Source organism: Hemiscyllium ocellatum, chromosome 17 (assembly GCF_020745735.1).
Source record: "Hemiscyllium ocellatum isolate sHemOce1 chromosome 17, sHemOce1.pat.X.cur, whole genome shotgun sequence".
Lineage (NCBI taxonomy): Eukaryota > Metazoa > Chordata > Chondrichthyes > Orectolobiformes > Hemiscylliidae > Hemiscyllium > Hemiscyllium ocellatum.
In genome coordinates this window covers 40,996,583-41,011,616 of record NC_083417.1, presented here as the reverse complement: position 1 = coordinate 41,011,616, position 15,034 = coordinate 40,996,583, and the positions used below count along the sequence as shown (strand labels likewise).

The 15,034-nt window shown below is 38.4% G+C and overlaps 1 protein-coding gene across 1 annotated transcript in view; it reads left to right on the top strand.

The window, feature by feature from the left end:
* abcc12 (ATP-binding cassette, sub-family C (CFTR/MRP), member 12) overlaps positions 1 to 15,034 on the top strand; it is a 107,994-nt gene that overhangs the window by 55,059 nt on the left and 37,901 nt on the right. The window contains exons 15-19 of the mRNA XM_060838341.1: positions 6,629 to 6,725; positions 8,363 to 8,452; positions 11,794 to 11,883; positions 13,011 to 13,108; positions 13,835 to 13,846. Of these exons, the coding sequence (XP_060694324.1) occupies positions 6,629 to 6,725; positions 8,363 to 8,452; positions 11,794 to 11,883; positions 13,011 to 13,108; positions 13,835 to 13,846 (387 nt within the window). The remainder of the gene's footprint in view (positions 1 to 6,628; positions 6,726 to 8,362; positions 8,453 to 11,793; positions 11,884 to 13,010; positions 13,109 to 13,834; positions 13,847 to 15,034) is intronic.

Sequence of the window (15,034 nt, the reverse complement as noted above, 5' to 3'; positions counted from 1 at the left end):
TTAAAATCTTTTATGTAACTTATCACTCACAAGTTAATACAGATTTCCATTGAAATGAAAGTTACGTTTGTAAATTAGAAATATTAATAAAGAGAGAATCTTTATTGAGATTAACTGAAAACAAAACAAGATACAAGCAAAATCAGCAATTTAAAAGTCAGGGAGAGGAAACATCAGCTTCTCTCTGAATTTTATGCTGTTGTATTAATATTTAGGTCACTGAAGAAATTCTTGCACTCACAGGGCTTTAATTATTCAGCTAGCTTCAAGTGGGATAATTGGTCCTTTGCTTTTTAAGAGTTATGTTGCAGTCACGACTCATTAATCCAACTCATATTAATTTGACAACCTCATTTTAAGTAGAACATTATCTTGATAAGACACGCAAACCTTAATTCAGCGAACAAGGTTATTATTCCAACATTAACCTGGCAGTTTGGAAATGTGAATATCTAAAAGCTAGCTAAAGATCTGGTTAAGAATGATTGAACATTATATAAATAACCAAAGACAAAGATGATCAAATACTCTATGTAACACAGTTAGCTCCTCGGTGCTGTGATCATGATAACATCATGTATAAAATGTATCTGACAGGTTTTGAGTCGAGAAAATATAAGCAATGTAGATCCTGCAGAAATTTCAAGATTGAGGGAGGGCTTTTAGTGCATGTTTCCTCCATTGATTGAATAGATGTGGCAGAATCCATTAAAAGGCAGTTAGTAATCAGTGGAAAAAATATGCTAACTGGACTAAGTTGTCCTTTCCAATAGCATACTTTATTTCAAAGGATATTGGTATTTATAATAAAATCAAATGTCAGAAGTACTAAGTAGGTAGGGCAACATTCGATAGCCAGCATTTTCATAAAACTGAAATGACCTGAAGCATTAACTAATTTTATAACCATGTGTGCACAGTTACTTTCTTTTTGTTTAACCACTTAGAACATAGAACATAGAACATAGAAGGATACAGCGCAGTACAGGCCCTTCGGCCCTCGATGTTGCGCCGACCGAGTCCTACCTAACCTATACTAGCCCAATAACTTCCAAATGCCTATCCAATGCCCGCTTAAATGAACATAAAGAAGGAGAGTTCACCACTGATACGGGCAGGGCATTCCATGAACTCACAACCCGCTGTGTGAAGAATCTACCCCTAACATCTGTCCTATACCTACCACCCCTTAATTTAAAGCTATGTCCCCTAGTAACACCTGACTCCATTAGCGGTAAAAGGTTCTTAGTATCTACCCTATCTAAACCCCTAATCATCTTATACACTTCTATCAGATCTCCCCTAAACCTTCTCTTCTCCAATGAGAACAGCCCCAAGTGCCTCAGCCTTTCCTCATAAGATTTTCCTACCATTCCAGGCAACATCCTGGTAAACCTCCTCTGCACTCGTTCTAAAGCTTCCACATCCTTCCTATAGTATGGCGACCAAAACTGCACACAATACTCCAGATGAGGCCTCACCAGAGTCTTATACAACTGCAACATGACCTCAGGACTCCGGAACTCAATTCCTCTGCCAATAAAGCCCAGTACACCATATGCCTTCCTCACAGCAGTATTTACCTGGGTGGCAACTTTCAGAGATCTGTGTACATAGACACCAAGATCCCTCTGCTCATCCACACTACCAAGTAGCCTACCATTAGCCCAGTAATCCATCATCTTGTTATTCCTACCAAAGTGAACGACTTCGCACTTAGCTACATTGAATTCCATTTGCCACATTTCCGCCCAGCTCTGCAACTTATCTATATCCCGCTGTAACCTACCACTTCCTTCCTCACTATCCACAACTCCACCGACTTTTGTGTCATCCGCAAACTTGCTTACCCAGCTTTCAAGTCCTTCCTCTAGATCATTTATAAAGATTACAAAAAGCAATGGTCCCAAAACAGATCCTTGTGGTACACCGCTAGTAACTGCGCTCCAAGATGAACATAATCCATCAACTACTACCCTCTGTCTCCTTCCAGCCAGCCAATTCCTAATCCAAACCTCTAATGTATCCTCAATGCCATACCTCCGAAGTTTTAGCATTAGCCTACCATGGGGAACCTTATCGAACGCCTTACTAAAATCCATATACACAACATCTACTGCTTTACCCTCGTCCACTTCCTTAGTCACCTTCTCAAAGAACTCAATAAGGTTTGTGAGGCACGACCTGCCCTACACAAAACCATGCTGGCTATCCCTGATCACGTTATTCCTACCCAGATGTTCATAAATCTTATCCCTTACCATTCTCTCTAAGACTTTGCCCACCACTGAAGTCAGACTCACTGGCCTATAGTTACTAGGGCTATCCCTACTCCCTTTCTTGAACAATGGGACCACATTCGCTATCCTCCAGTCCTCTGGTACTATTCCCGTTGACAATGACGACATAAAAATCCAGGCCAATGGCTCTGCTATCTCCTCCCTAGCTTCCCATAGGATCCTGGGGTAAATGCCATCAGGCCCAGGAGACTTATCTATATTCATCCTTTCCAACATTCCCAAAACCTCTTCCCTGCATATTTCCAGGGCATCCATTCTAATTATTTGTGATTCCATATTCACATCAGCAACAGTGTCCTGTTCCTGAGTGAATACTGATGAAAAGTACTGATTTAATGTCTCTCCAATCTCCTCCACCTCCACACACAACTTCCCACTACTATCCTTGACTGGACCGATACCTACCCTAGTCATCCTTTTATTCTTGACATACCTATAGAAAGCCTTTGGGTTTTCCCTAATCCTACCAGCTAAAGACTTTTCATGTCCCCTTCTCGCTTTTCTTAGCTCCCTCTTTAGCTCCTTCCTGGCTACCTTATAACTCTCAATCGCCCCTACTGAACCTTCACGCCTCATCTTTACATATGCCGCCTTCTTCCCTTTCACAAGGGACTCCAATTCCTTACTAAACCACGGCTGCCTCACAAGGCCCTTTACACCATGCCTGACTGGTACATACCTATCGAGGACACGCAGTAGCTGCTCCTTGAACAATCCCCACATCTCATTAGTGTTCTTCTCTTGAAGCCTGTTTTTCCAATCCACACAACCTAAGTCATGCCTCACTGCATCATAATTTCCCTGCCCCCAGCTATAGCTCTTGCCCTGCGGCGCACGATTATCCCTCTCCATCACTAAAGTAAAAGTCACCGAGTTGTGGTCACTGTCCCCGAAGTGCTCACCTACCTCCAAGTCTAACACCTGGCCTGGTTCATTACTTAGAACCAAATCCAATATAGCCTCCCCTCTTGTTGGCCTGTCGACATATTGTGTCAGGAAACCCTCCTGCACACATTGTACAAACACCGACCCATCTAATGAACTCGAGCTATAGCTCTCCCAGTCAATATCTGGGAAGTTAAAGTCCCCCATAACAACCACCCTGCTACCTTCACTCTTTTCCTGAATCATCCTCGCAATATTATCCTCTACTTCTCTAGGACTATTAGGAGGCCTGTAGAAAACACCTAACAGGGTGACCTCACCTTTCCTATTTCTAACCTCAGCCCAAACTACCTCAGATGGCAAGTCCTCTTCCATCGTCCATTCCACTGCTGTGATACTGCTATCACTTCACTGCTATCAATTTCATTTTTCTGATCAATACATATTTTTTAAGCTCCAACTCTTCATCCTATAGGGCTGATTCACCAATTGTGCAGTGGTGCTGGCAAAATGCTCTAGTCAGAAAATCAGAGGCCCAAGGCCCTTAATTTCTGTCCATTTAAATTAATAAACAGGGGCTCCATCTACTAGTGTCCTACTCAGAGCTAGCAAGAACATTAATCTACGCTGAGGGTGTTCAAATCATAGAGTCAGAGAGATGTACAGAACGGAAACAGACCCTTTGGTCCAACGAATCCATGTTGACCAGATATCCCAAAGTAATCTAGTCCCATTTGCCCATATCCCTCTAAACCCTTCCTATTCATATAAACATCCAGGTGCCTTTTTATGTTACAATTGTACCATTCTGCAACACTTCCTCTGTCAGCTCATTCCATGCATGCACAATCCTCTGCATGAAAAGGTTGCCCTTTAGGATCCTTTTAAATCTTTCCCCTCTCACCTTTAAGCTATGCCCTCTTTCTGGAGTTCCCCACCCCAGGAAAAAGACCGTGTCTATTTACCCAATCCATGCCCCTCATGATTTCATAAAACTCTTATAGTGTCACTCCTCAAGGCAGTGATGCTACAGGGAAAACAGCCCCAGCCTATTCAGCTTCTCCCTTTAGGACAAACGCTCCAACCCTGGCAATATGTTTGTAAATCTTTTCTGAACTCTTTCAAGTTTCACAGCATCCATCTAATAGGAAGCCTTCAATATTAATTATTTGCTTCTTCACTGATGTAGCTTACTGTTTGCTATTGTACTTTCTATCATCATGCTCTGGAGTGTAAATAATATTTTCATTATACTACAGAACGTAATCACTTACTAAATTAAATTACACTTGTGATTTCTTCTGTGTGATAGTATTACTGTGTTCATAAAGCATAGGCCTAAAATTTCACTAGATATAAAAATCTTAACTCAATGTCCTCACCCATGATTATTATTTCCAATTAAATACTGACCTTAATTGCGAAATGAAAGTATGTGCTTGTTTATGTTTTTGCTTGCAAATGAAAATTCATTGAAAATAATAAGCTAATGATTATTTAACTTTTCCAACAGTGGAGTGCAGGCAAGTTAGACACTGCTTTACACTTCAGGAAGAATAAAGTTGTCCACTATTCCAGGAATGAGTATAGATTGAAGAGGATAGGACAGTTCTTCTTGAAGAGAAGATGGCTAAGAGGAGAGTTGATACTAGTTTTCAAGATAATGATGGGGCTGGATAGACTTGATAGGGAAAAACTACTACAGTCATCCAAGCTTTAAAAACAAGAGGACACAGACTTAAAGTGACTTGCAAAAGAAACCAATGTGATTTGAGAAAGAAACTTTTTCCCACCATGAATGGTTCAGGTCTGAAATGCCTGCAGGTTCAATTGAGACATTCAAGTGGGCAGTTGGTGATTATTCAAATAGAAACAACATTCAAGGGATGGGAAGAAGGCAGGAAAATGGTACTGAGCAATGATGCTCTTTTGGAGAGCTTTTGTAGACACAATGGGCTGTGACTGATAATATCAGATGACTGGGATGGTAATGAATATTTATGGTATCATAATTAATGCAGAAGAGGTTCTGTGGTAAGAAATGCTGACCCATCAATTACTTAATACCAACAGTTTAACCCACCATTCGGAAACTGTATTTTTGTTTTCTGCCCAATTAAATAACACTTCCCTTCTAAAAGTTTTGGGTAGACCAGGAAAATTCTACCCATTGTAACTACTGTAAACTGTAAATGTATTAATTCTTCACCTTTTTGTTTTAACATAGTATCAATTTGTATCCACTCATTTAACATGTACTGAAAAGGAATTATTTAGTTACATCTTTTCCTCAATATAATTTGAAAACTGAATACTTTGATAGCTTTTTCTCAATCCCACCCTCCAAAATGTGTTATTATTATATTACATTTTATTTAAGCTTAAATATAGATCATGAAAGTAAGCTTTCAACCAAAGGTTGTTAGTTAGCCTTTCTCCCTCGTTTCAGTACAATGTGATCAAGATCTTAGTCACACAAGGTTTCTATTCAATAGCTGGAAATGTGTTGCTGGAAAAGTGCAACATCCAAGGAGCAGGAGAATCGACGTTTCGGGCATGAACCCTTCTTCAGGAAGGGCTTCTTCAGGAAGCCCTTCTATTCAATACAAAAGCAATGAAAACTAACCAAAGCTTCTAAAGTGATACATCATAATTCTGTCCAAAAAACTGTGCCTTTCTTGCAAACCTTTCTATTTATGTACAGCAGATTAGCAAAGAGATCAACTAAGTGAAACAAAGACAATGATTAGAGAAAACGGACACAAATCTTAAGTGGCTGTAGTACACAAATATCATTCATAGCTTAACAGAACATAGCTTAATTTAGGTCACCAGACTGATATGGATCCATAAATCTACCTGCAAGCAGAACTGGTCAATTCCTGCCATTTAAGTCAAGATGGATTCATCATGATTAAATATTGCAGAGATCGCTACAGGTAGTTAGCCATTCACAATAGACCATTAGCAACTCTGTTAGAGGGAAACAAGTGCATGAGGGATACTGATCAGCATTAAGCATGGGTCAAGATCTTCCATGAACTACCACATGTGATACAGGGATTGAACCCAACATCTGAACATTTCCTTCAACACTAGCTAACAAGCCAAACAACATGACATTCTTCTATTTATTTTAAATATACCAATCATAGGATAAGAATTAGTAGAATAATGGGGCTCTTAATTTAAAGGTAAAACTATATACATACAATGTTCACTGGGAGACAATGACTTCCGCTGCTGTATACTGGATTTAGAGTCATGGAACCACTATATCACATCCTGTGTTGAGGTGGTAATGATTGACAACAGTCTAAAAGATGCCTTCTTACAGGTACATGCACATCATATCACACCAACCTCTGCAAAGAACCCTGGTAGAGTGAACTATATATGCTATGTCAGTTTACAGTTCAACATTTCTTTCACGTTGCATTTAGAATTCAGAAGAGAACAACGCGATGCCACCTAGTTCTGAAATAGAAAACCTAAATGGAACTGCTTCAGACATTGAGTTCGAAGGTTTGGACAATGCAGGTAAGTATGTCTCTATTAAGAAAGGTATTTTGCCTAAAATTGTATTACTTGGGATCAGAAGTAGACCATTGAAACTTTTCAATTTGTTCTTCCATTCAATTAGATCACAGTTTATCTGTATATCTTTATTTACCCAGCTCTGATCCATATCATTTGAATCCTTGCCTTTAGAAATAATCATGATGATGAAGGGCTTACGCCCGAAATGTCAATTCTCCCGCTCCTCGGATGATACCTGATCGGCTGTGCTTTTCCAACATCACTCTCTTTGAATAAAAAAATTAATCTCTGTCTTGGAAATTTCAATTGACCCAGCATCCACAGACTTTTGGAGGAGATTTTTCCATTACCATTGTGTTTAAAAGCTACTTTTTAATTTCATTCCTAAGTGGGTTTTCTATTATTTTAAGATTTTTCCCTTTTCTTGCATTTGTTCAGCAGAGAATATAACTCCTCTCGACCCACCCCATTGAACTACCACATGTGGTACAGGGATTGAACCTAACACCTGAACATATCCTTCAACACTAGCTAACTAGCCAAACAATGTGACATTCTTCCATTTATTCTCAAAACTTTAAATAAATCATGTATCAGTCTTCTAAACTCAGGAAAATATATATCACCTTTATGCATTCTGGTCTCGTAATCTGAAGGTTTAAGGCCCAATGTCATTATTGTCCTTTAGGGAAGGAAATCTGCAGTGTTTACCTGGTCTGGCCTACGTGTGATAGACGTTAGATCTGTAGAAAAATGGTTGTCTTTAATATGTCCTCTGAAATGACACAGCAAGCCACTAAGTTGTGCCAAACTGCTTCAGAAAAATCTAAAAAGATCAAAACAGATGAACCTCAGTGTCAACCTAGGCACTGAAAAAGAAGATAGCAGCTCTGTCAATCCAGTGAAATCTGTTGAGAATTTGTACAAATACTTGTCAGCATGTCACACGGACTTAGTTAAGCAACAGCCTGACAGCCATTCTCACAGAGTTATACCTTACAGACAATATCCCAACATCATCCTTGACAAACAGCAAAGTGATGGCAGGTGTCATTGACAATGTGGTCAAGCAGGTACTTTCAGAGCAAGATGCTGTTGGCTGATGCTCAATTTGGATTCCACCAGACCCACTTACCCTCTGATCTCATTGTGTCCTGAGTCCAAACATAGATAGAAGAACTGAAAAGAAGTGAGGTGAGATTGACTGTCTTTGATATCAAGGCATCATTTGATCAAACATGGCATCAAGGACCATGAGCAAAACTGAAGTCAATGGGAATTGAGGGAAAAATCATCACTGATTGGAATTATACCTAACAGATAGGTAGATAGAAGTGGTTTGGTGGCTAATCATCTCAGTTCCATTACGTTGCTGCAGGTGTTCTTCAGGACAGTGTCTTATCCTGGCCATCTTCAGCTTCCCTCCAGCATAAGGTCAAAAGTAGGGATGTCCACTGATACCCGTAAGATATGCCGGGAATGGGGACTCATTGTTCACCACATTTGAATGATTTCTGTACATGGACACCTAAATTATTTCACTGCTCATCAGCTCCTAGCCTCTCATCATTTATGAAATATTCAGTAAATGTAAATTCAAGTACAATTTTGATATAAAATCATTTTTTAACTTTTAGCATTTGATATGACTGATGAGATGAATGATCCAGCATATGAAAATGTCGAGAATGCGAAGACAATGAAACAGGATCGAAATTATATGAAAGGTATTAACACTTACCTATTGAATTAAAGTTCTTACACAGATTGTGTGGCAATACTGAAATTTGCTGAGTAAACATTTCCTTTAGGAAAGCCAACACTCCCATTTAACTGGCATACAACTAGGCAGAGCAGTATTATATTTTGCTCCCAAATTATTTGAATGGTATTTTGAAACAAATTGCTTTACTGTTTTGCTCAATTTGATGTATTTACTGTTACATTTTATACTTGTTTCTAAAACATTCAAAAGTATTGTTGTTAAAATTATTTAGTTATCTAACTATTGCATGGAGTGTCAGGTGAGAATTTTATCTTCAGGAGGTAGGTGAAAACTTGACTGACAGGTCTAATGGTGCACTATTGAACATGATGAAGCTGAAGAGGCAGCACAGCTACTTCCAACCCATTATAAGCAAGAGAAAGTAGAAAAAAATACATTGAAGCTCTGTCAGTCAAGTTAACCCACCAAGTGGAATTGCAATCTTTAATTTCTGAACTTGATAGAAACACATGGCTGACCAAGAAATGTTGAATCGGCCCATTAATGCAAGGACATTCACGTCAAGTGAAATGAATGTTTTCATTAAAGCTGTTACTCTCTATGTTTACGTGCTGTCTTAAGATAAAGCAGCTTTTCGTATGTGGCTGTATAGTCCATTTGAGTGAATTTGTGTAAGATCTGGTATAAAATTCATTGCATTGGAGAGTAGATTTATATCCCATTGCCATGCACCAGGCTACTCCCGTCCCATAAGGAGGTAGTGGGTGGTATGGGTAGACTCCTGAATGTAAAGCCATTGCTGGAGTCATCATCGTCAATGAGGGAAGTACATGAATTTGTGTTGGCATATACAAATATAAAAATTAGGATTAAATGCAGGCCATTCAGCCCCTCAAGCCTGTTTAATAAATTCATTATGTGGACGTGCCAGTGTTGGACTGGGGTGGACAAAGTTTAAAATCACACAACATCAGATTATAGTCCAATGGGTTCATTTGGTAGCACTAGCTTTCAGAGCACTGCTGTTTCATCAGGTAACTAGTGGAGCAGGATCATAAGACACAGAATTTATGGCAAAACATCACAGTGTCATGCAATTAAAACGTTATAATGAACAAATCTAGATTGCTGTTAAGTCTTACATTTTTTAGAATGGGTTGCAGGTTTCGGTACATTAATGTCTAAATCCCAGAAGTTCTTTTAAGTCACATTCTCAAGATAACTTAAGGTTTTATTAAAACAAAATGACATCTCAGCTCAGACAATGTATTAAAGATGTGAGATTAGAGTATGTCTGTATCCCAATCTTGAGTCAGACCGGTTCTATTTCCAAAGTAGGAATTTATAAAATGTTATATGGATTGACTACATGCATTGACAGTCAGCAGTGTGCTTTTTGGGGAAAGATACAATGTGTCCGCAAATACAGTTCTGCAAATGCAAATTCACCCCATAGACTTATATGTGTGCATGGGTGTGTGCTTGTGTGTTTGTGAGGGAAAGAGTGAATGTGAGTGTGTGCATGTTTGGTAGAGTATGTGCATGAGTGTGACAGAGTATAAGCCTGTTAGAAGGTGTAAAAGGGTGTGCGCATGGGTGTGAGTTTGGGGGGTGTATGTGTGTGCATTTGGCAGAGGGTGTGTGTGTGTGTGTGTGTGTGTGTGTGTGTGTGTGTGCGTGTGTGTGTGTGTGACCTGTAGTGTGACATGAACCCAAGGTCCCAGTTGAAACCATCCTCATGGATATCAAACTTGGCTATCAGCCTCTGCTTGGCCACTCTGCGTTGTTGTATATCCCAAAGTCATGATGGATGCTCACCCGAAGATCCGAGGCCGAATGTCTCTGACTGCTGAAGTATTCCCTAACTGGGAGGGAACATCCCTGCCTGGTGATTGTTGTGCAGTGTCCATTCATCCGTTGTCGTAACATCTACTTGGTCTTGCGAATGTCCAAAGCCTCAGGGCATCATTGCCTGCAGCGTATGAGATAGACAACATTAGCTGAGTCATATGAGAACCTGTCGTGTACATGGTGGGAGGTGTCCCTGCATGTAATGGAAATAGAACCAGTCTGACTCAAGATTGGAATAGAGACAGACTCTAACTTCACATCTTTAATACATTGTTTGAGCTAACCTTAAGTTTTCTCAAGAATGTGACTTAAAAGAAGTTCAGGAATTGACATATTAATGAACTGAAACCTGCAACCCATTCTAAAAGATGTATGATTTAACAGCAATCTAGATTTGTTCATTATATCATTTTAATTGCATGACACTGTGATCTTTTGCTATAAATTCTGTGTCTTGTGATCCTGCCCCACTGGTTTCCTGATGAAGGAGTAGTGCTCTGAAAGCTAGTATTTCCAAATGAACGGTTGGACTATAATCTGGTGTTGTGTGATTTTTAATTTAATAAAGTCATGGCTGATCTGATTGTGGCCCCAACCACCCACATTCCAACATTTTGATCTATCTCAGATAATCTAAGTAAGATAACCATAGTTCTGTAAACCCAACCTCTGAAGAGACCTTCTGACAATGACAGTATGATTTCCCCACTTATTATATCAGACCCCTGTCCTTTCTGGCATCTTGATGTTATCTTAGTATCAGTTTCTAGGTGGTATTATGCTGACTGTAAAATGTCCACTAGGAATTACTAGGAAAGGCAGTGGCATAATGGTAATGTCACAGGGCTAGTATTTCAAAGCCTTGGGCTAATGTTCTGGGAACGTGCTAAGGGTGTAAATCCTATCACGGCAGAGTGAAATTTGGAAATAAAAGTTAGCCTAATGATGACCATTCAATCATTGCCAATTGTTGTCTAAATCCATCTGGCTCACTAAAGGAAGGGAAAGCAATTGTCCTAACTTGCCTACAATTTGACTCCAGATTCACTGTAATGTAGCTCACTCCTAACTGCCTTCTGGACAATTAATATTGGCCTATTTACAACAACAACATCCCATGAACAAATTTTACAAATAAATTGGTTGAGATTGCTCTATCTTATTTCAAGTTTAATCTTTATAGCTGTGAGAGGGTTCATTCCGCCCATCTGAGTTAGAATCAAACCCAAAATACATTGGGGAAATTTTGTACTTTATCCTGTCTATTAAAATGACAATTTTCTAGATACTTTTGAAAATATTTGACATTACTCATTTCAGATTACTATATCAGAATTAACATTTGAATATAACTTGAAAGTTATTTTGGGTACTATTAACAATAAACCTCTCTATGTTATCATATAACAGCTACACTGAACTTCAAAGTCATATACATTGCATAGCATTGATTAGTGGAATAATAATTGAATCGTGAATTTACTTGTACAGCACAAAAAGAGCAACTTACAAAAGAAGAGGAGAACCGATCAGGCTCAGTACCAGGAAAAACATACCACCATTATGTTATGGCAGGGGGAGGTAAGTAGATTCCCATCCCTTTTGATTATACCTATCCATGAGGCTGTTTTCTACTTTAGCTGAACTGTAACAAGAAGGACAGATTTTATTTTAAAGGCTACTATCATCCCCAAGGATTTCACCACAGTTATACTTTACAGCACACAGCTGTTGCTATTCTCTCCTCAGACCACACAACCTGACAAATATGAGCTTGCCAACCATCTTAGATGTTGTCACAGTTTTGAAACTAATTGTCTAATATATCAATCTATTCAATTTGACCACGCATATGCCATAAATAATATAGAGCCTAACAGAGTTTACCCTGCCCTGGTTATTATTACTCACACAATTTAAAAGTCCCATGCTGATTTGTCATGGTGATTTGAATCCTTGCTGGATGATGCTGAAGCAGATGTCTCATATTAACACATTAGCTTAAAACATCCAGCCCACCGGTGAGCCGAATCGTTAAATGATGTTTGTTTCCTAAAATATAACCAGAGAAGGATTCATCATTAGGTGTTTGATAATTTGTATTTAAAATTGCCAGTGCATTGCCCAGAGCTAATATCTGACTGCAATCTGCTCTTCTCAGAGAATTTTGGATACACCTATCAGTATATTGTCCCAGCAATACATAACAATGCCAGATCACATCAATCATATAATAATTGATATTCTGAAGCAGGATCCTGAATCCAAAGTTATTTTGCCTGCACTTTCCAAAATGCTCTCTGACCTTTGTGAAAGTAATATTTTCTATTTTTGTTTCAGAATTCCAGCATCTGCAACATTACATTTTTATGATATAAATGTCTGGCAGTTTGTTTTTGTGTAGACAATGAATTTAGACTAATGTTCCTTATAAATTACACAAATTTTCTGTAGCTTTGTGCTTTACATTCTTGAAATTAATATAAACTTGGGTGGTAATGTTTACTTTACACCCTTATTTTTCCACTCTGAACATTCTATCTTGTCAATCTGGATTGCAGCAATGACATGCAAATGTATGATTCATTGGCAACATATTTATCTTTCAGTGTTGACCTATAGTTTCATATTATTTTGATATCTGTATTCTTTTTGATGTGAACTTCAGTAAATAGTTAATTGAATTGATTGTTTGATTTATTTTCTAGGATATATATTCTTTCTATTTGTTCTCTTTACATTCATCCTCATAATTGCCTCGACAACTTTTAGCGGATGGTGGCTAAGTTATTGGATAGACGAGGGGGCTGGGGTAAGCTTCACTTTATACAACAAATGCAAGTGTTTTCTCTGAAATAAGGTGTACACACTATAAATGGGTAAAGGGCTTCCACTTTGTGTTTCAACAGGATGAGATAGGATTTTATTTTGGGTACTATAAGTAAGATGATTGTGTCAGCACAATACTAGAACTCCAAATGTTAATTGACAAGGAGAGAGTTTTTAAAAAATCTAAAATTATTTTCCACATAATTTAGAATATTGGTGATTGTTTTTCCCAAGTTTTTGAGATATTAAGGGGAACAGTTAGACTAGATAGCAAGAAACTATTTCCTCTGTTTGGGAAGATTATGTGGAATACAAAACATAGGAGAAGGCTGTTAAAAAGGCAGTCAGTTTTTTAAAAAAAATAGAAATAGATTCCACCCTAGCAAGGGATTTTGCAAAACCTTTATAAAACATTGGTTTGGTCTCAACTGGAAGTTGTAATCAGTTCTTGGCAACATACTTTAGGGACCATGTCAATGCCTTAGAGAGGATGCAGAAGTGAGTTACCAGAATGATATCAGTTTAATGGAGAGACAGGGAAAGATGTATTTGCTATTTTTAGAACAGAGGCATTAAGAGGAGATTTGACAGACATGTTTAAAATCATGAATGATTTTTATAGGATAAATCAGAAGAAGTTGTTTCTAATGATAGAAGGGTCAGTAATCAGAGAAAACAGATTCAATGAGATAATGAAGGGCAGCATGGTGACTCAGTGGTTAGCACGTGCCTCATCGTGCCAAAAACCTTGGTTGATTTCCACCCTTGAGCAACTGTCTGTGTGGAGACTGCACATTCCTCCCATATATGCATAGGTTTCCTCTGGCTGTTCTGATTTCCTCCCTCAGTCCAAAGATGTGCAGGTTAGATGGATTGGCCATGCTAAATTGCCCATAGTATCCAGGGATATGCATGCTAGGTGGATTAGCCATGGGAAATGCAGAGTTACAGGGTAAGGGTGGAGGGTGGGTCTGTTCAATGCTTTTAGGATGATCGGTATGGACTTAATGGACTGAATAGCCTGCTTCTATATGGTAGAGATTCTATGATCTATGAAAAGTGCATGAAGCAAACAAAATTTACATAACAAGTTCTTGCATTGCCTGAAAGGATGAGGGAAGTAAATTCAATGTTAATTATAAAAAGGAAATTGGATAAAAATTGCTCTGAGGGAAGATCAAATAGTGTTGAGCTAATTCAATAGTTCTTTCCATGAACTGACACAGGGACAATGGACCAAATGGTTTTCACTTACCTTATGTCTTTTAACTTTTATTTGCAATATATAGAAAGAAATATAAATTTAAAATATACTTTACTAACTATACTACAATCACAAAAATAATTTTAAATTGTTTTGGCAGCACTAAAGAATTTCTAAATGATTCAGCAGTAATTTGTGCAATTGCATCTTAAGCAGACATAGTTGTTAATAATGCAATTTGGAGAATAAATACAAATTGGGCAGTAAACAACATCCATGCAGCCAGAGGCAATGGTACTAATGATTGCCGCCTCACTGAATTCACATTCAGGATTATTTATACCAAAGGGATAGCCCAAAGGTTTCACATCAATAATTATATTTTCCAAAATTCATATTCAGTAGTTGTCAATTATTTGTGTATTTCCATATGCAAAAGCCAGAGTTCTAGGTAATTAAACTGAGAGAAATTCTAACAGGAGTAGAAAACTTGCGTGCAAAGATTCCTTGATCTGTTCTGTGTTGATTGTTGGATTGACAGTGAGTGATAAAATGCATCTTACCACCTCACCACTCCAACCCTCTTCCCACCCATAACCCTACCCCCTGCCCCATTTTATCTGCAATTCCCCCTACCCCCACCACCAGTCCTGAAAAAGCATTATACTTGATACGTTGAACTTCTCCACCTCGTGATGC